This window comes from Melanostigma gelatinosum (assembly GCF_949748355.1).
Source record: "Melanostigma gelatinosum genome assembly, chromosome: 1".
NCBI lineage: Eukaryota > Metazoa > Chordata > Actinopteri > Perciformes > Zoarcidae > Melanostigma > Melanostigma gelatinosum.
Window position 1 is genome coordinate 642,501 of NC_136634.1, and position 23,522 is coordinate 666,022.

The 23,522-nt window shown below is 44.7% G+C and overlaps 1 protein-coding gene across 2 annotated transcripts in view; it reads left to right on the top strand.

Annotated features, from left to right (window-relative positions):
• ambra1b (autophagy/beclin-1 regulator 1b) overlaps nucleotides 1-23,522 on the top strand; it is a gene marked incomplete at its 3' end in the record, with an annotated part of 39,250 nt that overhangs the window by 5,494 nt on the left and 10,234 nt on the right. For both annotated transcript variants that reach the window (XM_079269027.1, XM_079269028.1), the window contains exons 3-14: nucleotides 3,436-3,494; nucleotides 3,576-3,759; nucleotides 5,500-5,672; nucleotides 7,024-7,090; nucleotides 7,177-8,714; nucleotides 8,890-8,976; nucleotides 10,029-10,214; nucleotides 10,424-10,504; nucleotides 10,840-10,940; nucleotides 18,109-18,219; nucleotides 18,737-18,925; nucleotides 19,035-19,189. In XM_079269027.1, the coding sequence (XP_079125153.1) occupies nucleotides 3,436-3,494; nucleotides 3,576-3,759; nucleotides 5,500-5,672; nucleotides 7,024-7,090; nucleotides 7,177-8,714; nucleotides 8,890-8,976; nucleotides 10,029-10,214; nucleotides 10,424-10,504; nucleotides 10,840-10,940; nucleotides 18,109-18,219; nucleotides 18,737-18,925; nucleotides 19,035-19,189 (2,931 nt within the window). The remainder of the gene's footprint in view (nucleotides 1-3,435; nucleotides 3,495-3,575; nucleotides 3,760-5,499; nucleotides 5,673-7,023; nucleotides 7,091-7,176; nucleotides 8,715-8,889; nucleotides 8,977-10,028; nucleotides 10,215-10,423; nucleotides 10,505-10,839; nucleotides 10,941-18,108; nucleotides 18,220-18,736; nucleotides 18,926-19,034; nucleotides 19,190-23,522) is intronic.

Consider the following 23,522-nt stretch of genomic DNA (forward strand, 5'->3'; position numbering starts at 1 on the left):
TGTTCATTCATTCATATGTATGAAGAACAGGTTATTATAGTGTTCATTCATTCATATGTATGAAGAACAGGTTATTATAGTGTTCATTCATTCATATGTATGAAGAACAGGTTATTATAGTGTTCATTCATTCATGTATGAAGAACAGGTTATTATAGTGTTCATTCATTCATGTATGAAGAACAGGTTATTATAGTGTTCATTCATTCATATGTATGAAGAACAGGTTATTATAGTGTTCATTCATTCATATGTATGAAGACAGGTTATTATAGTGTTCATTCATTCATTCATATGTATGGAGAACAGGTTATTATAGTGTTCATTCATTCATGTATGAAGAACAGGTTATTATAGTGTTCATTCATTCATATGTATGAAGAACAGGTTATTATAGTGTTCATTCATTCATAGGTATGAAGAACAGGTTATTATAGTGTTCATTCATTCATAGGTATGAAGAACAGGTTATTATAGTGTTCATTCATTCATATGTATGAAGAACAGGTTATTATAGTGTTCATTCATTCATGTATGAAGAACAGGTTATTATAGTGTTCATTCATTCATGTATGAAGAACAGGTTATTATAGTGTTCATTCATTCATTCATATGTATGACGAACAGGTTGTTATAGTGTTCATTCATTCATATGTATGAAGAACAGGTTATTATAGTGTTCATTCATTCATAGGTATGAAGAACAGGTTATTATAGTGTTCATTCATTCATATGTATGAAGAACAGGTTATTATAGTGTTCATTCATTCATAGGTATGAAGAACAGGTTATTATAGTGTTCATTCATTCATAGGTATGAAGAACAGGTTATTATAGTGTTCATTCATTCATATGTATGAAGAACAGGTTATTATAGTGTTCATTCATTCATAGGTATGAAGAACAGGTTATTATAGTGTTCATTCATTCATAGGTATGAAGAACAGGTTATTATAGTGTTCATTCATTCATATGTATGAAGAACAGGTTATTATAGTGTTCATTCATTCATATGTATGAAGAACAGGTTATTATAGTGTTCATTCATTCATATGTATGAAGAACAGGTTATTATAGTGTTCATTCATTCATAGGTATGAAGAACAGGTTATTATAGTGTTCATTCATTCATAGGTATGAAGAACAGGTTATTATAGTGTTCATTCATTCATATGTATGAAGAACAGGTTATTATAGTGTTCATTCATTCATAGGTATGAAGAACAGGTTATTATAGTGTTCATTCATTCATAGGTATGAAGAACAGGTTATTATAGTGTTCATTCATTCATAGATATGAAGAACAGGTTATTATAGTGTTCATTCATTCATAGGTATGAAGAACAGGTTATTATAGTGTTCATTCATTCATATGTATGAAGAACAGGTTATTATAGTGTTCATTCATTCATAGGTATGAAGAACAGGTTATTATAGTGTTCATTCATTCATATGTATGAAGAACAGGTTATTATAGTGTTCATTCATTCATAGGTATGAAGAACAGGTTATTATAGTGTTCATTCATTCATATGTATGAAGAACAGGTTATTATAGTGTTCATTCATTCATAGGTATGAAGAACAGGTTATTATAGTGTTCATTCATTCATAGGTATGAAGAACAGGTTATTATAGTGTTCATTCATTCATATGTATGAAGAACAGGTTATTATCGTGTTCATTCATTCATATGTATGAAGAACAGGTTATTATAGTGTTCATTCATTCATATGTATGAAGAACAGGTTATTATAGTGTTCATTCATTCATAGGTATGAAGAACAGGTTATTATAGTGTTCATTCATTCATATGTATGAAGAACAGGTTATTATAGTGTTCATTCATTCATATGTATGAAGAACAGGTTATTATAGTGTTCATTCATTCATATGTACGAAGAACAGGTTATTATAGTGTTCATTCATTCATATGTACGAAGAACAGGTTATTATAGTGTTCATTCATTCATATGTATGAAGAACAGGTTATTATAGTGTTCATTCATTCATATGTATGAAGAACAGGTTATTATAGTGTTCATTCATTCATATGTATGAAGAACAGGTTATTATAGTGTTCATTCATTCATATGTATGAAGAACAGGTTATTATAGTGTTCATTCATTCATATGTATGAAGAACAGGTTATTATAGTGTTCATTCATTCATATGTACGAAGAACAGGTTATTATAGTGTTCATTCATTCATATGTATGAAGAACAGGTTATTATAGTGTTCATTCATTCATATGTATGAAGAACAGGTTATTATAGTGTTCATTCATTCATATGTATGAAGAACAGGTTATTATAGTGTTCATTCATTCATATGTGTGAAGAACAGGTTATTATAGTGTTCATTCATTCATATGTGTGAAGAACAGGTTATTATGGTGTTCATTCATTCATATGTGTGAAGAACAGGTTATTATAGTGTTCATTCATTCATATGTATGAAAACAGGTTATTATAGTGTTCATTCATTCATATGTATGAAGAACAGGTTATTATAGTGTTCATTCATTCATATGTATGAAGAACAGGTTATTATAGTGTTCATTCATTCATGTATGAAGAACAGGTTATTATAGTGTTCATTCATTCATATGTATGAAGAACAGGTTATTATAGTGTTCATTCATTCATATGTATGAAGAACAGGTTATTATAGTGTTCATTCATTCATTCATATGTATGGAGAACAGGTTATTATAGTGTTCATTCATTCATGTATGAAGAACAGGTTATTATAGTGTTCATTCATTCATATGTATGAAGAACAGGTTATTATAGTGTTCATTCATTCATAGGTATGAAGAACAGGTTATTATAGTGTTCATTCATTCATAGGTATGAAGAACAGGTTATTATAGTGTTCATTCATTCATATGTATGAAGAACAGGTTATTATAGTGTTCATTCATTCATGTATGAAGAACAGGTTATTATAGTGTTCATTCATTCATTCATATGTATGGAGAACAGGTTATTATCGTGTTCATTCATTCATGTGTGAAGAACAGGTTATTATCGTGTTCATTCATTCATGTATGAAGAACAGGTTATTATAGTGTTCATTCATTCATTCATATGTATGAAGAACAGGTTGTTATAGTGTTCATTCATTCATGTGTGGACATCAGTCAGGTATGGAGAACAGGTTATTATAGTGTTCATTCATTCATGTGTGGACATCAGTCAGGTATGGAGAACAGGTTATTATAGTGTTCATTCATTCATGTGTGGACATCAGTCAGGTATGGAGAACACCTGTTGAGAGGCTTGTGGTTCCTGCTGCAGCATTCATTTGTGTGTGTAGATCAAAGGAAGACATCTGGAGGCTCCTCAGTCGTGTTGATTAGTTTTGAACATGTGCTTCTGGGATGTTCCTCCATTACTTCTCTTGACTCAGTGTGTTTGTGCCCCTCACAGAAGGTGGACCTGCCGGACAGCCCTCGCTCCACCTTCCTGTTGGCCTTCAGCCCCGACAGGTGAGCGCTTCACCCACTCTCTGAAACCAGAGAATATCTCACAGAGCTCTTTATAAAGAGAACTCCTTCTGCTCCTCACAGAACCCTGATGGCTTCCACTCACGTCAACCACAACATCTACATCACGGAGGTGAAGACTGGGAAGTGCTTACATTCCCTTGTGGGCCACCGTAGGACCCCCTGGTGTGTCACCTTTCACCCCACCATCCCCGGCCTGGTGGCCTCTGGGTGCCTTGATGGAGAAGTCCGTATCTGGGACCTTCATGTGAGTATCGAGTCTCTGAGTCCAGTTCACTGGTTTCTATTCAGTGAACTGGAGTATCGTTGGATGTTGGTCCAGACTTTAGAGGAGATTAACTTGGACGTTCTAACACTTCAGAGACCAAATCATTCATCAAAAGATAGTCCAGCTCTAGAGCCTCACGTTGTCTCACTGTGGTCAAGAGATCTGAGTACCGTAAACTACAAAAGTACTACAAAATAAGTTATTAATAACAATGTAAGGATTCAGTCAACTGTGAAGCTCAGATAATAAATACAAAGCAGCTGGAGGGATTGAGAAGCATGTTTCCTTCAAACAATACCGTCATCTCAGCCAGAAGCTGTAAAAAACTCATCATCGTCAGATGTCCATCTCTCCGATGGTCTTTGAACACATCATGTGTGACGGAAAGGCTCTACAGAAAAAGAAGCCAAAAGAAAGCGTTTCCTTGAACCAGAGAGTGTAGAAACGTTACAGCGTGAGCTCCTCAGTGAAACGATGAAGTGGTGATGGATTCATCTGAGACCAGCAGTCATGGGACAACAAGGAGGAGACACTCTGACTGAACTCCAGGCTGTTAACAGGACAGGTTATAAAAATGTAAATAGTTTAATATTTATAGCACGTAGAGCCTCCATGTTTTAGTTGGAAATGTTGGATATATATATTCAACATTTCATAGAAACATAGAAAGATCAGCTGGAGGGAACTATGGGAAATGGAAGCAACAAAAATCAGCTTTATCATCAGAGCTACTTATCACGTGCTTCCATCACCAAAGAATCTCCATCAGTGGGACGGAGAAGACCCAACCTGTGCCCTCTGCCCAACTCCTGCGACTCTCAAACATCATGGTATGCTGCAAGGCAGATATACCTGGCGGCACAACCAGGTCCTCAAAGGCCTGGCATCAAGCGGTGTGCGACCAACTCCTTACCCCCGAGAGGAGCCAATCCCCTGAAGGCAACAGCATTTGTCCGAGAAGGACAAAAAGCCCCCAAACATCCTTCCACCAAGCGAGAAGCGGGACGCTTAATCATGGCCAGAGTCAGGTATGAAGAACAGGATGCTGGTCCACATCGGCCAGCAATTGATCTTTCCTCCAGAGATTGCTGCCACCAACCTCAGGCCAGACCAGGTCCTCTGGTCCCATTCACCTGTGCGGGCGACCGTGGCGCACTGGGTTAAGAGGGTCGTCTGGGAACCGGAAGGTCAACGGTTCGATCCCCGACTGGGACGTGTCACGTGTCGAAGTGTCCCTGAGCAAGACATTGAACCCGATCGATGGCAGCCCACTGCTCCCTGTATACAGGGATGGGTCAAATACAGTAGTCAAATTTCGTGTGTGTGTAAAAATGTATATGACAATAAAAATGTTTTCTTCTTTTCTTCTTCTTCACTGGAGACCGTGTACCTCATAGAGCTCACGGTCTCGTGGGAGAACGTGCTTGAAGAGGCCTATGATCGTAAGAAGCTGCGCTATGCAGAGCTTCAGCAGAAGCAAAGCAGCGCGGCTGGAACAACAAACTGTCCGGTGGAAGTGGGATGCAGATGATTTGTGGACATCATGTCCTGTGTTTTTGATTCTATTCTTTCTTCTTCATGATTGATGTCATCATAACTGTTATTCTGCACGAAAGACATGTTCTTGTTCTCATGATGGTTCTGTTTCTATAGAGGAGCAGGACTCTTATTTTGAAGAGGTGTTGACTCACCTGCTGATTACCTGTCTGTTCTCTTCAGGGCGGGAGTGAGAACTGGTTCACAGAGAGCAACGTCGCCATCGCATCGCTGGCCTTCCACCCGACCGCTCAGCTGCTCCTCATCGCCACAAACAACGAGCTCCACTTCTGGGACTGGAGCAGACCAGAACCCTTCGCCGTGGTCAAGACCGGCAGCGACACCGAGAGAGTCCGGTGGGTGGGGGGGGGGGGGGGGGGTTGACAGATGGACAGAAATTTCAAAATAAGATTCCAGATTAGAATAAACGAAAAACAGATTTCAATGACTTAACATTTCTTTATGTTAAGATTTGCATATCTGGTGGGTGGGGGCGGGGGGGTCAATAATAGGGTTGGGTATCGTTTGGGTTTTTCCGATACCGGTGCTAAAACGATACTTTTAAAACGATACCGGTGCCTAAAACGATACTTTTTTCTTCAAATTGAACAATATATTAACTGTTAAAGTATACATAAATATAAATAAATACAAAACACTTGGCTTCAAACTACAGCTTCAAACTTTTTAACTATGAACAATATGTTAACTGTTAACAGTTTACAGTATACTTAAATAAATATTAATAAATACAAAACACACACACTCTGTACACACACTACAGCTTCAAACTTCAGCAATTATTTTGCAGCAATATGAGCATATTTTCCTTCTCTGGCAAAATACGACACGTCTCATGACTTGTTTTATTTTACCAGTTGGTGGCGGTAATGCGCCAATTCGTCGTTTGCCAACCGCCAGTACACCTCAAAGAAGAAGAAGAAGAAGCTTTGGCGTGCCTGTGTTGTTGTGCTTATGAGTGGCAGCGCTAAGTACCCCGTTGTAATAATACTATGAGTGAGGAGCGGAGGACCGAGTCCTGCTGCCAGGACCGAGTCATCAGAGTAGTGTAAGAAAGTATTTCAATCGGCTCAAGCACCGAAAGGAAGCACCGAAATCTGCGTTGCGTTTCAGTCCGGTAGATACCGGACGTATAGGAACCGGTGCCATGCCGGCACCAAGTTTCGGTACCCAACCCTCGTCAATACAGCTTAGTATCGCTGTTTTGCAATATTGTATCGATACATGTACGCCAAGTATTGACTTTTTAAAATATACAATAAAAATGAACTATGTTCAATTCTGAATGTCTGAATGAACCTTTTTGTCTTTACTGCGGTTCTATAAGGTTCATAACGATAAGAATGAAAGACGTTTCCATGAAACGGCCTCTACTTGATAGAGAGCATGTTTGTGTTCTCTAGCGCCACATAGTGGGCACAGCGTTACGCTCTGAGTCGAACTCGCTGACGTGTTGCTCTCAGTTATTTCTAATGTTTCCTCTGCTGCTCTGCTTCCTCTGGTGTTCCCTTCCCTTTTTTATAGGTAGGCTTTTAATGTGAAAAACATGAAAACATGTTTCTGTTGACAATAGTCAAAGTGTGAAAGTCAGAGCGGTGATTGTGATAACTCTGTTGTGTGTTATGTGTTCTACTGGTCACTATTGTTTGAATATTGGTCATTTATTTGTACTCGTGTTGCTTCCAGGTTGGTGAGGTTTGACCCTCTTGGTCACAACCTGCTGACGGCGATAGTGAATCCGTCCAATCAGCAGGTGAGACCCGTTGACCTGGTTTCCTGTTGTTAGTGGGGGTGTTGAGCGGAGTCCTCAGAGCTGTTGTTGTTGTTGTTTTCTCTCAGAACGAGGAGGACTCCGAGGTTCCCATGGACAGCGTGGAGATGCCTCACTTCCGTCAGCGCTCCTTCCTGCCGTCCCAGCCGGTCCGCCGTACGCCCATCCTCCACAACTTCCTCCACATCCTGTCGTCTCGCTCCCCGGGCGCTCAGACGGGAGGCGAGCAGCTGCGACCTGTCGGCGACAACGGGGGCAACGTGGGAGAATCTCCCAGCATGCCTCTGGCCCAGTACCCGGGCACCGAGCGCGGGCCTCCGTTCCCGGGCTGCACTCAGCACCTGGGCATGGTTTGTCTGTGCAGCCGCTGCTCCGTCAATCGGAACCCTTCCCTGGCGGCCGATGCGACCCCGACCAATCCCAGCAGGGGGACGCCCGACGCCCCCCAACCGTCGCCGGCTTCCACTTTCTCCTCGGCGCGTACGGAGCCCAGGCAGCCCTCGGAGCGACCCTCGGCCTTTACCTCAGTCTACTATAGCGCCGGCACTTCTCTTAACCCCCCCGCTCCGAGCGGCGTCGGCGAGTCGCACTCCACCCCGAGACCGGGACCCGACTGGACGCGCAACCTGCTGAGTATGAGGGAAGGTGGGGTCGGTCCGGGTATGCTGCCTCCCAGAACCTCCTCGTCCTCCATCAGCCTGCTGTCGGTGCTCCGTCAGCAGGACGGCTCCTCCCACTCCCCCGTCTACACCTCTGCCTCTGAAGGACGGGGTTTCCCCCAACAAGGGGAGCCCCCCGGGAGCCGGGACACCGCCGGCACCAGCAGCGGGCATCACCCGTTCTGGGACGGCTCGCGCGGCAACACGGCCTCGTTCCGCAACGTGCTGCAGTGCAACCTGAGCCGCTACTTCATGGAGTTCGACCGCATGCAGGACCTGGAGCCGCCACTAGGGGGCGGCGGTGGTGGTGGCATGGCGGACGGGAGTCAAGAGCAGAACCAAGAGCTGTTGAATAATAACATGGACCCAGATAGACCTGGGCCTTCCTCATCATCCTCCCCTACTATCATCCACTACCAGCCTCCTCTCCCACCTCCTCCTGCCCCACACAACCTGGAGAACAATGTTCCTCCCCCGGCCTCCCGGGGACACCTGAACCGCTGCCGGGCCTGCCACAACCTGCTGACCTTCAACCATGACTCTCAGCGCTGGGAGCGAACCAACCAGGCCTCCTCCACCTCTGCCTCCACTCTGGAGCCCCCCTCCTCTTCTTCTTCTTCCTCCGCTTTTCCTTCATCTTCTTCTTCCCCTTGGCAGCCCGAGGAGAGCAGGAGGACACTAGAAACCCCGGAGAGTAGGGCGCCGCCAGAGCCCAGCGAGCAGTCTCCTCCCCCTGGAGGTGGTGGTGGTGGAGGAACTGTGGCCTTCCCGATAGCCCCGACCCCCACCCAGACTGGAGAGCAGACCGTGGGCTTGGTGTACAACCAGGACACGGCGCAGTGGGAGAGGGTGTACCGGCAGGCCGCTGCCGGCAGATCGGCAGAGCCACCAGAGGCCTTAAGCCAAGAAATGCCTGTTGACCCCCCCGATGAGGACTCCCTGAGGAGGTACAGTCTTTGTCTTTCAGTGGCTTTGAGTTAATCTTAGTCTTGACTTCTTTGTTTCATAGCCTGTGGACCATATATGCTGTTGAACATCTACTTTAAGCCACACGGTAAGTTTTACTTTTAACATTTAAGTATCTCTCTTATGACACCTGTCCTTGTGTTTTCTTTTATCCAGGCGACTGTTGGAATCATCTCTGTTATCATTGTCTCGCTACGACATGTCGGGGTCAAGAGACCACCCTATTTACCCTGATCCAGCCAGGTACACTTCACTTACCCCGATCCAGCCAGGTACACTTCACTTACCCCGATCCAGACGGGTACACTTCACTTACCCCGATCCAGACGGGTACACTTCACTTACCCCAATCCAGACGCGTACACTTCACTTACCCCGATCCAGCCAGGTACACTTCACTTACCGCGATCCAGCCGGGTACACTTCACTTACCCCGATCCAGCCGGGTACACTTCACTTACCCCGATCCAGACGGGTACACTTCACTTACCCCGATCCAGACGGGTACACTTCACTTACCCCGATCCAGCCAGGTATACTTCACTTACCCCAATCCAGCCAGGTACACTTCACTTACCCTGATCCAGCCAGGTACACTTCACTTACCCCGATCCAGCCAGGTACACTTCACTTACCCCGATCCAGACGCGTACACTTCACTTACCCCGATCCAGCCAGGTACACTTCACTTACCCCGATCCAGACGGGTACACTTCACTTACCCCGATCCAGACGGGTACACTTCACTTACCCCGATCCAGCCAGGTATACTTCACTTACCCCAATCCAGCCAGGTACACTTCACTTACCCTGATCCAGACGGGTACACTTCACTTACCACGATCCAGGCGGGTACACTTCACTTACCCCGATCCAGCCGGGTACACTTCACTTACCCCGATCCAGACGGGTAAACTTCACTTACCCCGATCCAGACGGGTACACTTCACTTACCCCGATCCAGACGGGTACACTTCACTTACCCCGATCCAGCCGGGTACACTTCACTTACCCCGATCCAGCCGGGTACACTTCACTTACCCCGATCCAGACGGGTACACTTCACTTACCCCGATCCAGCCAGGTACACTTCACTTACCCCGATCCAGCCGGGTACACTTCACTTACCCCGATCCAGCCAGGTACACTTCACTTACCCCGATCCAGCCGGGTACACTTCACTTACCCCGATCCAGCCGGGTACACTTCACTTACCCCGATCCAGCCAGGTACACTTCACTTACCCCGATCCAGACGGGTACACTTCACTTACCCTGATCCTCTGTGCTGTCCAGACTCTCTCCAGCTGCGTACTACGCCCAGAGGATGATCCAGTACCTGTCGAGGAGGGACAGTATTCGTCAGCGTTCTCTTCGCTACCAGCAGAACCGCCTTCGGGCGATGTCATCTTCCTCCGACAGTCCTGCCAGTAACCCGTCCGGCTCCATGGACAACAGTGACGTGGACTTTGAGGAGCTGGAGTGAGTTCTTAAAATGGGTTAAACTAGACATGATGAATTCCACATCAAGATAAATGATTGTAATATGTAGTTCCAGTAACCTGATGAGACGTTGTCACTAACTATCTCTGAATGTCGACATGTTAGTTTTATTGTCTTGTAGTGGAAACAAACGGTTTCCTGTCATACATCCTGTATCTTCTGTGACCGTAAACATCTTCTCCTTCCAGTGATAACGGAGACCGAGCGAGACACAGGACGACCCGTAACGCCAGGATGTCTGCGCCCTCTCTGGGTCGCTTTGTCCCGCGGTGAGACGCTCTAATCTAACATTACCACTATTACTACTACAAACTTTATGTTTTAGTTTGAATGTGGATTCAATGTGCGGAATTTAAACGCAAGTCATGAACCATTTCTAGTCCAGGTGTGCTTTTAAAGGAACAGTGTGTAAGATTTAGAGGCATCTAGTGGAGAGTAAACAACAACACCAACCCTCAGCTCAGAGTGTCTGAGAACTACGGTGACCTGCAGGTTTGAGTGTTTATACACTGATTAAAACATAGTTATGAATATTAGATTCCATCGCTGCCAATAAACCCCTATAAGTGTGACACACTGTCCCTTTAACCCTTTGGTCCTCCAGGCGGTTCCTCCTCCCTGAGTACCTGCCCTACGCCGGGATCTTCCATGAGAGAGGGCAGCCTGGCCTGGCAACACACTCGTCTGTCAACAGAGTGCTCGCTGGTAAACAAGTCAAAGCTTCATGTCTTAAAGCTGCATTATATCTAGTGTCCACCAGGGGGCGACTCCTCTGGTTGTATCGAAGTCTATGAGAAGATGACTCTACTTCTCTCGTGATTTATTACCTCAGTAAACATTGTAAACATGAGTTGGAATGCTGTTAAGCATTCCAACTATTGTTATCCTGTTTCTCTTTATTCTTCAACTATTTCTTCCGTCCCCCTTTTTTTTAAACTGTTCTGCTCCTTCATATTTTAAGCTACAGAAACTATTCAACTATCAAAATGTTCAGCTCCTTCAGCGCATCTCTGCTATGACTTAGCATATTTCTAACCTTTAAACATTTTGAATTATTAAGCTTTTTGCAACTTTTTTTTGAATGGGATGTCTATGGAGAATATTTTCAAATCCTCTTAAACTTCTTCAACTTTCAAATCCTTCTACTTCCTCATACTTTCAGCTACAGACACCACTTCAACTTTAGAATGTTGAGAAAACCCTGAACTATTGCCACATCATTCAGCTTTCTGATATCTTTTACACTTTTTGAACTGCAGCAATTTAACTTTTATGATTTTTCAGCACTTTTCTGACTTTATAATGGGTGTGTATTGCGCAGCTTAGAGTGCATGATGTCACCACTAGAGTGAAGAGCAGCTTGAGATTCTTGTGTAAAAAACATTTGTGTTTTGCCACTGGGTCCACAATCTTCACGCTGCATGTATAATTTCTGGATGTAAAAGTAGCTAATCTTGTCCTTGTCGTAGACAAATGACTGTGGAATCCCACCGATTTCCACATTTGACACAGAAGCCGTTAATTGAGAGGAAAACGAAAGTTACGAATGTAACTACGGTTCTATGAATCCTGGATGACCGCCAGAAGCAGTGCTTCACACTGGATCTCGCGCATGCGCAGGTCGAATATTTATATCAACAAAGTCACGTGTGACCTCGGATGACCCTCGTCGTCTATAAGTTCCGGTGTCATCCTGAGCTCAGTCCTATGGAATCTTCTCGCGAGTTCACGGGATTCCGAGTGACCAAGAACTCTGGCGGTCATCCAGGATTCATAGAACCGTAGTTACATTCGTAACTTTCGTTCTATTTCATCCTTACTGACCGCCAGAGTCAACTTTGCCAGCTGGATAGGCCGGTTTATATGTGAACGTATCCACACCCTTGGGAGAAACACTGCATTAGGCCAGAAAGTGACACCCAAGCCATCTGAGTTCCACATCTGAGACATGATTCTTCCACTGATAGGGCATGCAGCTCGCCCCCACATTGAGCTGAATTGACGGCAAGGAGAAAACCGTCTTGCCGATAGCCATCTCGGCTCCGCCCGTGCCAGGGGTTCAAAAGGAGAAAAGCATAAGGTGTCCAGTACCACGGGTAGGTCCCATGCCGGGGAGACCGGCCCTTATCCAGGAGGGACTGTAGAAACTCAGTACAGCAGGCACGGGGCGCTGTACTGGGACCTTGTTCTGAGCCGCACACCAGTCGGAGAACAGCTTTCACCTGTTTCTTGTACTGCAGGCAGGTAGACCGCGCACTGGCATTCAGAATAGTCAGTCCGACTGGTTCTATGCAGCCACTCAGCATCCGGTCGGGCCCTCCCATGACCCATAGTTGAAGGCGGCAGGGATTGGAATGCCAAATCCGACCCTCTAGTTGCGACAGGAGATCCCTCCTGTTGGGGAAGAACTCTGACAAGCTTATAGCAAAATCAGAGGGAATGGTGGAAAGGCATAAAGAAGATCCTCTGGCCACGTGTGAGCCAGGGCATCTTGACCCAGAGGGCTGGTCCTCTCCGTCAGGGAGACCCAGTGGGGGCAGTGGGTCGACACGTCTGGATGCAGCCGCCACTCTCACAGTGGAGGCTTGTGACTGAACATTGATAGTTCACAGCAGAGGTGCTGTCCACCGGACAAGCACATGCTTTCCCTTCAAACATGGAAGGAAGTGCTCGAGCGCTAGCTCTAGAACCTGGACCTGCGGTCTTTCAGCAGACAACTGCCCCCAGTCTGTCCTGTTCTGTCACACTGCACCCTGCCTTGAGAGGCAGGTATCTGTTGTGACAATCCCCTGGTGGAATGGAACCGACATGAGCCCCTGGGGCTCGGTTCCTGGGACACTGTTCGCCAGATATGCACTCCCTCCATGGGGATAGTGAATAGGCACTGTTTCGATAATATTATTGCCCTGTATCTGTGCCACTTGGCATCCAAGTGAAGGCTGTTCAGCCATCCGCAAACCCAAGGGAACGACAGTTGAGGCAGCTGTCAGTTTACCCAATAGTCGGAGAAAAGGATGTAGGGCAACCGTCTGCCCCCTCGGAAGAGGGAGAGGTTGTGGGGGTTGTTGGCCACATGCTGGGGCGACTGACAGGCCCTCATAGGGCCACACTAATGAAGGTTATGCTCTGAGAAGGGCTCAGGTAGCTCCTCTCCATGTTCACCTTGAGGCCCACCGGGCCACGTGAGAGAAGGCGAGCAGTGTCCTGTGGCGTCAGAAGCCGGGATGGCGCCTAGGTCAGCCAGTCGTCTAAGTACGGCAGTATGTTCACGCCCTGCGATTGCAGGGGGAAAGGACAGCAGTAACACACTGTGAACACCCATGGGGAGATGGGAGAGTCCGAATGGAAGCACCCAGGACTGAAAGTTGTGGTGATGCACCATGGGAACATGGGAATAGGCGTCGATAGACGTGAACCACTCTCCCTTGGAAATCCGCTGCTGGGAGAAAGAACCCCGACAGCCGGCCTGGAGACATCTCCTGGCACCCCTGCCGGGGGGACGGGGACGTAAGTAGGGTTGTATAGGTAGCGGTCCGGCCTCTCAGCAGGACGCCGAGGCCTGTTGCGGCTACTAGGGTAAGCTGGAGGCTGAGAAAACGGCCTTGTGGGGCCAAAGTGGGACCCCTAGGTCTGCGGGTCCAGGCATGTCCCTGCAAAGACCAGAGAACTGCTGCCTGGTCTGGCTAGCTCTAACAGTCCGCTGAAGCGCCTGTATAGCAGCTGACTCGAACAGCTCACCAGGTTCCACTGGGACAGTATGGAGGGTCCTCCTACACGTCTCAGATAGGGGTGACTGCGCCAGCCAAACCTGGCGGCGAGTCTGAACCAGGGTGGACATCATACATCCACGTTCCCTCGACATGAGCGCAAACGCCTGCAATGAAGCATCACTGAGCGGAAGCGTCGAAGTAGCCCGCTGCAGAGAATCTGCGAGGGAAAGCATGAGGTGGGAGAGGGAGTTGTCGATACGGTGCACAGCGCTGCTGTGTCATAAGCCCTGGATAGCAGGTCATCCTTGACCCGACATTGGGTCGAGGGCACCTGGCATCGGGCCTCAGAGTCTCCTCAGGGGAAACTGATGGATGCAATAGTCGTCTAACTGGCTGGCATACGTGCAAGGCCAGATTTGCCACCTCCTGCATGGTCTGATGTAAGGCGGGAAAGAGCCCTGGTGTCTCCACCATGCACGCAACTCCCTCAGATATTCCTCGGAGGGAGGAACAGAAAAGGTGGTGAGGGCGGGAAGGCGCCTGAAGAAGGCATTCACAGGTGGATGTTCCAGCTGCTGTGTATGCCAGGCGTGCAAGCGCCATACAAATGACCAGGGTAGGTTGGGCTGGATTCAGCTGCCCTGACAGGGGGAGGTAGACCTCACGCATCAGGTGTTCCACTTCGGCCAGCCTAGCAGACCTTACTGCTCAAGGCGTGATGCCGCAGGTACTGCCTGGGTTCTCCGAGAGGCCCTGCCTCAGGAGCTCGAGGCTAGGGCAAGAGGTCAGGGCCGTCCTCAGGCTGAAGAGGAGCTATACAGGTCCTACAGCCGGGAGAGTTTAACATGGCTGCGATTCTGGTGGAACCCTTGTCCCACTAGTTGATGCGGAATTCCAAATCAGTCTGAGCGGGAGCGCTCTGCTGAATGTTGAGAGAACAGGCAGGGGGCAGTCAGTGGAGAGTGATCCTTCGGACACTCTTCACTTGGCCAGCCACTGCGGATATTGGTGACCCACCAGTTAGCCTGAGCGAGAGCACTCTGCCACTGTGGAAACAGGTCAGGCAAAGTCCCTATAGTGAGAGGGGAGCGAGGACACTCTCTTCACTAAGCTAGTTGCTGCAGATATTGGTGTCCCCCCCAGTTAGCTTGAGCGAGAGCACTCTGCCACTGTGGAAACAGGTCAGGAAAACAGTCCTCATAGTGAGAGGGGAGCGAGGACACTCTCTTCACGAGGATAGTTGCTGCAGATATTGGTGCCCCACCAGTTAGCTTGAGCGAGAGCACTCTGCTACTGTGAAAACGGACAAAAAAGAACACAGTCCTTACAGTGAGAGGGGAGCGAGGACACTCTCTTCACTTGGACAGTTGCTGTAACTCTTGGTGTGCTACCAGTTAGCCTGAGCGAGGGCACTCTGCTAACTGTGATAGTTGTAATGCTACAAAGTTGATGGCCACAGCCCCAGTACCAGCTTTGTTTAGCTAGCTTCCCACTGAGTTAACCTGAGCGGGGACGCTCTGTTAACTGTGACGGCCGTAAGGTTTACAAAGTTGATGGCCCAGCTAGCATCTCACCAAATTAGCCTGAGTGAAGACACTAACTGCGAATTACGTCAGATGTAAAGATTAAATCTCAATGGACACAACGCCAATGCCGATCTAGTGTCTCACCAAGTTTGCCTGAGCAGGAACACTCTGCTAACAGTGATAGCCGTAACACTGTGAAGGGCGGGCCGACAGCGTAATTCTACGCTCTCGTTAGCGCGCCACTCGATTAACTAGAGCGGAAGCGCTCTGCCAACCGTGGAACAAACAACTGTTATAGAAAACAATGTTAATCGATCTTACCGATTGCTGTCATCACGACTTAGCTGGCCCTTATCAGACTGGTGACGACCGATGATAGGGGCGTCCACCAGTCCGGGGCTCGATGTCCGAACGGCGAACACACCGTTCCCTCCGAAGAGGGACAGCTCGTCGCAGCCTTTGGAGGGCGAGAGAACCGCAACTCCGACCGGTGGTCACAAGGCTACAGTGACGAGCTCTAATATGTCTTGATCGTAGACACATCCTTGTTTATGCTACCATGGTAGCTAACCTGCGTTGCGAGAAGATGAAAAAGGACTGAGCTCAGGATGACACCGGAACTTATAGACGACGGGGGTCATCCGAGGTCACACGTGACTTTGTTGATATAAATATTCGACCTGCGCATGCGCGAGATGGAAGATATCCAGTGTGAAGCACTGCCTCTGGCGGTCAGTAAGGATGAAATAGAACCAACTTTCTGCTCCATAGAGACCAATGTTAAATTTTGCTTCAAAAACATCTTCCATAGAACACGGTACCCCATTTCTAAATCGCCAGTTAAGCCACATTTTTTACACTACAGACACAATTTTTACAGGATCTGTTCTTCCACTCATCCTTCCTCTCTTTTATTAATATCGGAGCAATAGGAGCTACGGTTATGGGAGTTTTAAGGATTTGTTTGAGAGGTGTTTCCCTGTTTTAGCTCCATGAAAAGGCTGCAAGGACACAGGTGTTTCTGATTAAGCTAATTAGGGATGTTGATAAACACACAGACTCACAGACACACATGCGCTATTGCTCTCTCTCTCTCTCTGTGTCTCTCACACAGTCATTGCAGGTCTTGGAGACTTTTAGAGGACCCCCCCCCCACACACACACACACACACGCACCCCATTTTAAAATAAAAGCCGCACACATGATTTGTTGCAGCTGTTACGTGTTGCAGCTCAGCCAATCAGATATGAGTATTCTGATAAGTTTCCTGATTCGAGTGACATTTACACACACCGCGACACAAGAGGGAGAGACGAGGAAAGACATGTCAGAGCAGGACAACAGTCATGTAAGCTGTAAAAGATAAAACATAGTACAATCTCCAAATGAGAAAGTTTGCCAGAGATATCAGTCTCTCTCGCTCTCGCTCCCTCATACAGTCATTCAGGTCTTAGAGACTTTTAGAGGACCCCCCCCCCCCCACACACACACACACACACACCCCATTTCAAAATAAAAGCCCCCAAAGAGTGAATTCAAACTGAAATGCTTGTGATGAAGCCAGGCATTTAATAACCTCTGTTTATGTGTGTCAGACATTATGATTATGTCTCCTCTCCCCCCCACCCAGCCCCACCCTTTCAAAATAAAAGCCCAATGGACTAACTGTATTTAAACACGCTCAAAATTAGGCTTTTTTGTTAAATAAATTAATGCTCTTACTAATACTGCGACAACTACTACTGCTGCTGCTACTACTTCTACTATAACTTTTGATGTTGCTACTACCACTGCTACTGCCATTACTGCTACCATCAATAGTATTACTACCACTACTACTATTACTTATACGACAACTGCTACTACTACTGCTATTCATGCTACTAAAAGTAGTAATACTACTCCAGCTATTAGTACGACTGCTACTAGTACTACTACTACTGCTACTTCTTCTACTACCATTACTACTACTACTACTACTGTTATATTAAATACTACGACCAATACTACAGCTATTACTATGACTACGTCTTCTCCTTCTTCTTCTAATTACTAATACTTCTACCACTAATAATACTTCTACTACAACTTCTACGACCACTACAAATATCACGACTGCTACTACTAGTACTTATTGTAATGCTACTAATACTTCTACTACTACAAATATCACCACTGATGAAATGTTTTAAGCCACAGAAACCGTTAGAATATCAAAATGTTCAGCTCTTTGAGGAGAGGGGTGATATGACTTTTCATAGTTGGAATCTTTAAACTTTTTGAATTATTAAGCTTTTTGCAATTTTTTAAAAATTGGATATCTATTTTCAGCAATGTTTTTGCAATTAATTTCAAATTTCAGCATTCCAACATATTTTCAGCAGGAAATGCATTTTCTACTTTCAAGTCTTCTTCAATACAGCATGATGTTCATTTAGTACATTATGGTCCATTTAGAGTCACACAGACCATAAAGCAGGGGATGCTTTAGGGCGGGGCTACACGCTGATTGACAGGTCTCTACCTCACTCCTCCTCAGTCCAGATATGGTCACTTCCTGTTCACTGGTTGCTAAAAGAATAAAATGGCGACCCCAATGAGCCTCCCAGTGTTCAACCTGACTGTTGTTTTTTCAGGTGCGTCAATCGGGGACGGTCAGTCTGCGGTTGCTAGCAACATCGCTAACACCACCTACCGTCTGCAGTGGTGGGACTTCACCAAGTTTGATCTGCCGGAGATCAGCAACGGTACGACAGAACCTCCTCAAACTACACTTCTTCACTTGTTCCTGTAGTCTGAGACCTGATGCAGCTTTACTGACATTTAACTTACAGTTAGCGGTTAGCGGTTAGCCACTGAAGTTATTCATAGTTTTAAATCCTATGTATGTCCATTTGTTCTTAATTTAGTGGCAGCAGTGTCATCTAGAAACAGGAAGTGTTAAAGATCTACAATAGAGTAAATATTTAGCAGCCAAATGAAACCGTTTACAGGATATTCAGCCGTAGCTTCTTTCCAAAACATTTAATACTTGACGTGTTTCTTTACAGGATTTGTATGAAGGAGATAAAGTAGTCCATGAATATGAAATATGAGTTTACAGACAATCCCTCCTCTCTACAGTGGAGGTTAGTTTCTGGTGTTTATCCTCCTGCCAGAGAGGAGAGGAGACCTCTAACATCTGGTCAACATCTGTAGCATGTTGGTATGCATCTCTTTCTACTGGATGATGAAGATGATGATGTTTATTCATCTCCTCTGCAGCTTCGGTTAACGTCCTGGTGCCAAACTGTAAAATCTACAACGACGCCAGTTGCGACATCTCTGCGGACGGCCAGCTGCTGGCGGTCTTCATTCCCAGCAGCCAGCGGGGTTTCCCAGACGAGGGCATCCTGGCCATCTACTCTCTGGCTCCACACAACCTGGGAGAGATGCTCTACACCAAGAGATTCGGTCCGGAGTCCTGATCGTGCAGACGCTGTTGATTGATTACTGATCAAAGATGGATGCCTCCTGTGTCAGAGGACAATAGTGATTTCTTTGTTTTTTGCCCGGTGGACAGGTCCCAATGCTATCTCCGTTAGCTTGTCTCCGATGGGATGCTACGTGATGGTGGGTCTGGCCTCTCGTAGGATCCTGCTGCATCCCACCACCGACCACATGGTGGCGCAAGTCTTCCGCCTGCAGCAGCCTCACGGAGGAGAGACCTCCATCAGGGTGAGACAGGGTTTACAATCTGTAAGGCAGTACTACAGAGTACTTCTACTACTAACGTGTACTGAACACCGGCACTCATAATACTGCAATACAGAAATATAGAGTACTCTGAATGTTTCTTCCTCATTGCTCATTAAACAAGGAAACGTTTGTACTTCCTAACAGAAAGGTAAAGATTTATTTCTCTCCAGGGTTCTTCAAAGTTCTTCAAAGCTTCACGTGTTAAAGCTGCATTCTCTCTAGTGTCCACCAGGGGGCGACTCCTCTGGTTGTACAGAAGTCTATAGAAAATGACTCTACTTCTCTCTTGATTTATTACCTCAGTAAACATTGTAAACATGAGTTTATGTCTCAATCTCTAGTTTCAAGTCTTCTTCAATACAGCATGATGTTCATTTAGTACATTATGGTCCATTTAGAGTCACACAGACCATAAAGCAGGGGATGCTTTAGGGCGGGGCTACACGCTGATTGACAGGTCGACACCAGAGACGTATACGTCTCTACGTCACTCCTCAGTCCAGATATGGTCACTTCCTGTTCACTGGTTGCAAAAAAACAAGATGGCGACGGCTTCAAAATGTCCACAAACCGAGTGTCGTCATGATGTCCATTAAAGTATGTTTAGCACTCGTTCGGTACTGGACCAGTTTAAACTTTGTCGTCTTCATTAAGTCACTCAGAGACAAATACTGGTCACCACCGAACTGCATGCTGGGTAAAGCTCGCTAACAGCTGGGAGGCGCTGTCGCTCCAGTAACGTTACATTAAAGAACAGAGCAGAGCGATGCAGGATGAACAAAGACTGAACAACAGAAGGTATTTCGGTCAGACACATATTACGCTGATTACCGCGTAATATTAGGGGCGGGGGAAAATCGATACAGCATAGTATCGCGATATTGTATCGATACATGGATGCCCAATCATCTTTTATTATATAAACTATAAAAAAAAAAAAAAAATCAATTGGTTTTTCAGTCCACTAGATGGTGCTGAGTTGTTTTCTGGTGAGGTCAGCAAAGGTCCCGGGTCAGCGTGATTGTTAGGAAGTTGGTCAAAACAAAGAGACATCTGACCTCACAACGGGGTTAAACCTGCCAACAGCAGCCAGCTCATGAGAGAGCAGCGCATCACTGTCTCTCTGCCTCCACGTCCACACATCACAAGTTACACTGAGTTATACAACTCTAATATCATACTTATACAAGTTATAGTTCATATGCTGAGTTATATAACTCTAATATCATACTTATACAAGTTATAGTTCATATGCTGAGTTATATAACTCTAATATCATACTTATACAAGTTATAGTTCATATACTGAGTTATATAACTCTAATATCATACTTATACAAGTTATAGTTCATATACTGAGTTATATAACTCTAATATCATACTTATACAAGTTATAGTTCATATGCTGAGTTATATAACTCTAATATCATACTTATACAAGTTATAGTTCATATACTGAGTTATATAACTCTAATATCATACTTATACAAGTTATAGTTCATATGCTGAGTTATATAACTCTAATATCATACTTATATAAGTTATAGTTCATATACTGAGTTATATAACTCTAATATCATACTTATACAAGTTATAGTTCATATGCTGAGTTATATAACTCTAATATCATACTTATACAAGTTATAGTTCATATGCTGAGTTATATAACTCTAATATCATACTTATACAAGTTATAGTTCATATACTGAGTTATATAACTCTAATATCATACTTATACAAGTTATAGTTCATATGCTGAGTTATATAACTCTAATATCATACTTATACAAGTTATAGTTCATATGCTGAGTTATATAACTCTAATATCATACTTATACAAGTTATAGTTCATATACTGAGTTATATAACTCTAATATCATACTTATACAAGTTATAGTTCATATACTGAGTTATATAACTCTAATATCATACTTATACAAGTTATAGTTCATATACTGAGTTATATAACTCTAATATCATACTTATACAAGTTATAGTTCATATGCTGAGTTATATAACTCTAATATCATACTTATACAAGTTATAGTTCATATACTGAGTTATATAACTCTAATATCATACTTATACAAGTTATAGTTCATATGCTGAGTTATATAACTCTAATATCATACTTATACAAGTTATAGTTCATATGCTGAGTTATATAACTCTAATATCATACTTATACAAGTTATAGTTCATATACTGAGTTATATAACTCTAATATCATACTTATACAAGTTATAGTTCATATACTGAGTTATATAACTCTAATATCATACTTATACAAGTTATAGTTCATATACTGAGTTATATAACTCTAATATCATACTTATACAAGTTATAGTTCATATACTGAGTTATATAACTCTGTTGTTGGGACCGGAGCTGTGGGCAGCATCAAAACGGTCAACACAAAGCTGGTGAGTGTCTTCGCTACCAGGTTCTCACCAGATTTAGACGCTGAAACATTATCTGCGTATCTTAAGGAAAAACTCGGCCGGGAGGTCAACTGTCTAAAGATCGACACTGTCCACAGAAGATTCAGCTCATTCAAAGTATCTGCTGAATGCAATGAGTTTGATGAAATGTACATTCCGGAGCTCTGGCCAGAAGGGGCATTTGTCCGGCGCTATTTTGAGTTATCGGCTCTAACCGTGCACTTGCTGTGGGGGGAATGAGTTTGCCTGCTGGTGCTGTGGGCACTCACTTGCTTTGCTGAATGTAGATCCGGGTTTTGTCGTACAACTGTCGTGGCCTGCGTGTGGGCAGAGCGTTGGGGATAAAGCTCGCCGCATGGTTGTTGACAACCTTTTGGAGAATTGTGACATACTATGTTTACAAGAGACATTCTTACCGAAGCAAGACTTGGAAAAACTCAACTCTTTTAATGATAACTTTCATGGTGCTGGGGAGTCTACAACTGACTTTGGCATGGGAATAGTCAGAGGAAGGATTCCAGGGGGTGTGGCTATTCTCTGGAATAAGAAGCTTGACTCTTTGATAAATGTGGTCAGGCTTGGTGTTGACTGGTGTGTTGCAATACAGTTTACTCATGATGATAAGGAATTCACTATCCTAAATGTCTATTCACCCTATGAGTGCAATCACAATGAGGATGAATATCTAAATAGGCTTGCCTTCATCAATTCCTTCATTCAAGACAATACTTCTTCTAGTGTTTATGTTATTGGGGATATGAATGCAGATATCTCAGACACAAGCTCAGTATTTGCCAATCACATGGCTCAGTTTTGTAAAGACAATTATTTTATCTTATCAAGCGAAGTGCTTTTGCCTACAGATAGCTATACATACATTAGTGAGGCCGGGCACACTACATCATGGCTGGACCATTGTATTGGTACAGCTGATGCTCATGCTTCATTGGGATGTATGGGCATTCTTTATGGCGCAGCAACAACTCATCATATACCTTTTGCTATGTCGATAAATGTTGAACATCTGCCGGCGCTATCTAGAAATGGAAATAGTGTCAACACAGAAAAACTTGACTGTCAACTCTCACTGAAGAGGACGTCTTAGTGTATTCTGCTCGTACAGACCAGTCCTTCAGTCATATTCATCCAGCTAGAGATGCAGCTGTGTGGACTGATGTTAACTGTAAGGATGTGGTGCATAGGAGAGATCTCTGCTTCATGTACAATGATATAGTAAGTGCTCTGTATAAAGACAGCAAGCCCTACTACAAGCATCATAATAAGACCCATAACATCAAACCTGGCTGGAACGAGTATGTAGCTGAGTATCGTGCTGAAGCCTGTGAAGCCTTCAAATCATGGGCTCTAGCTGGTAGACCCAGACAAGGACCAGTGCTTGAGTACAAGAAGCTCACCAATGCAAGATATAAGTATGCCATTCGCTTCATCTGCAAGAATGATCAAGCCATGAGGGCTGACTCCATGGCCAAGAAGCTGCTAAGCAACAACCTAGTTGATTTATGGAAAGAAGTGAGAGCTCTTAACTGTAAACATCTTTACCATGCTCTATAGATGGAATCTCAGGAACAGACAACATTGCTGAGTTATGGCGACAGCATTATAGCACCTTATTTAACTGCATCAACAGTGATTTGTACAGCGTGGACAGTTCTGAGAGTAATGAGTGAATGGTAATTACATCATATGAGGTGCACCAAGCTATCAACAAACTGTCTGAAGGCAAAGCAAGTGGTTTAGACCATATTACTGCTGAACACCTTAAATATGCTAGTCCGAGGTTAGCTCCTCTCCTCGCTATTTGTTTTACTGGCTTCATGATTCACGGCTTGTTACCAGACTCAATGCTGTCTG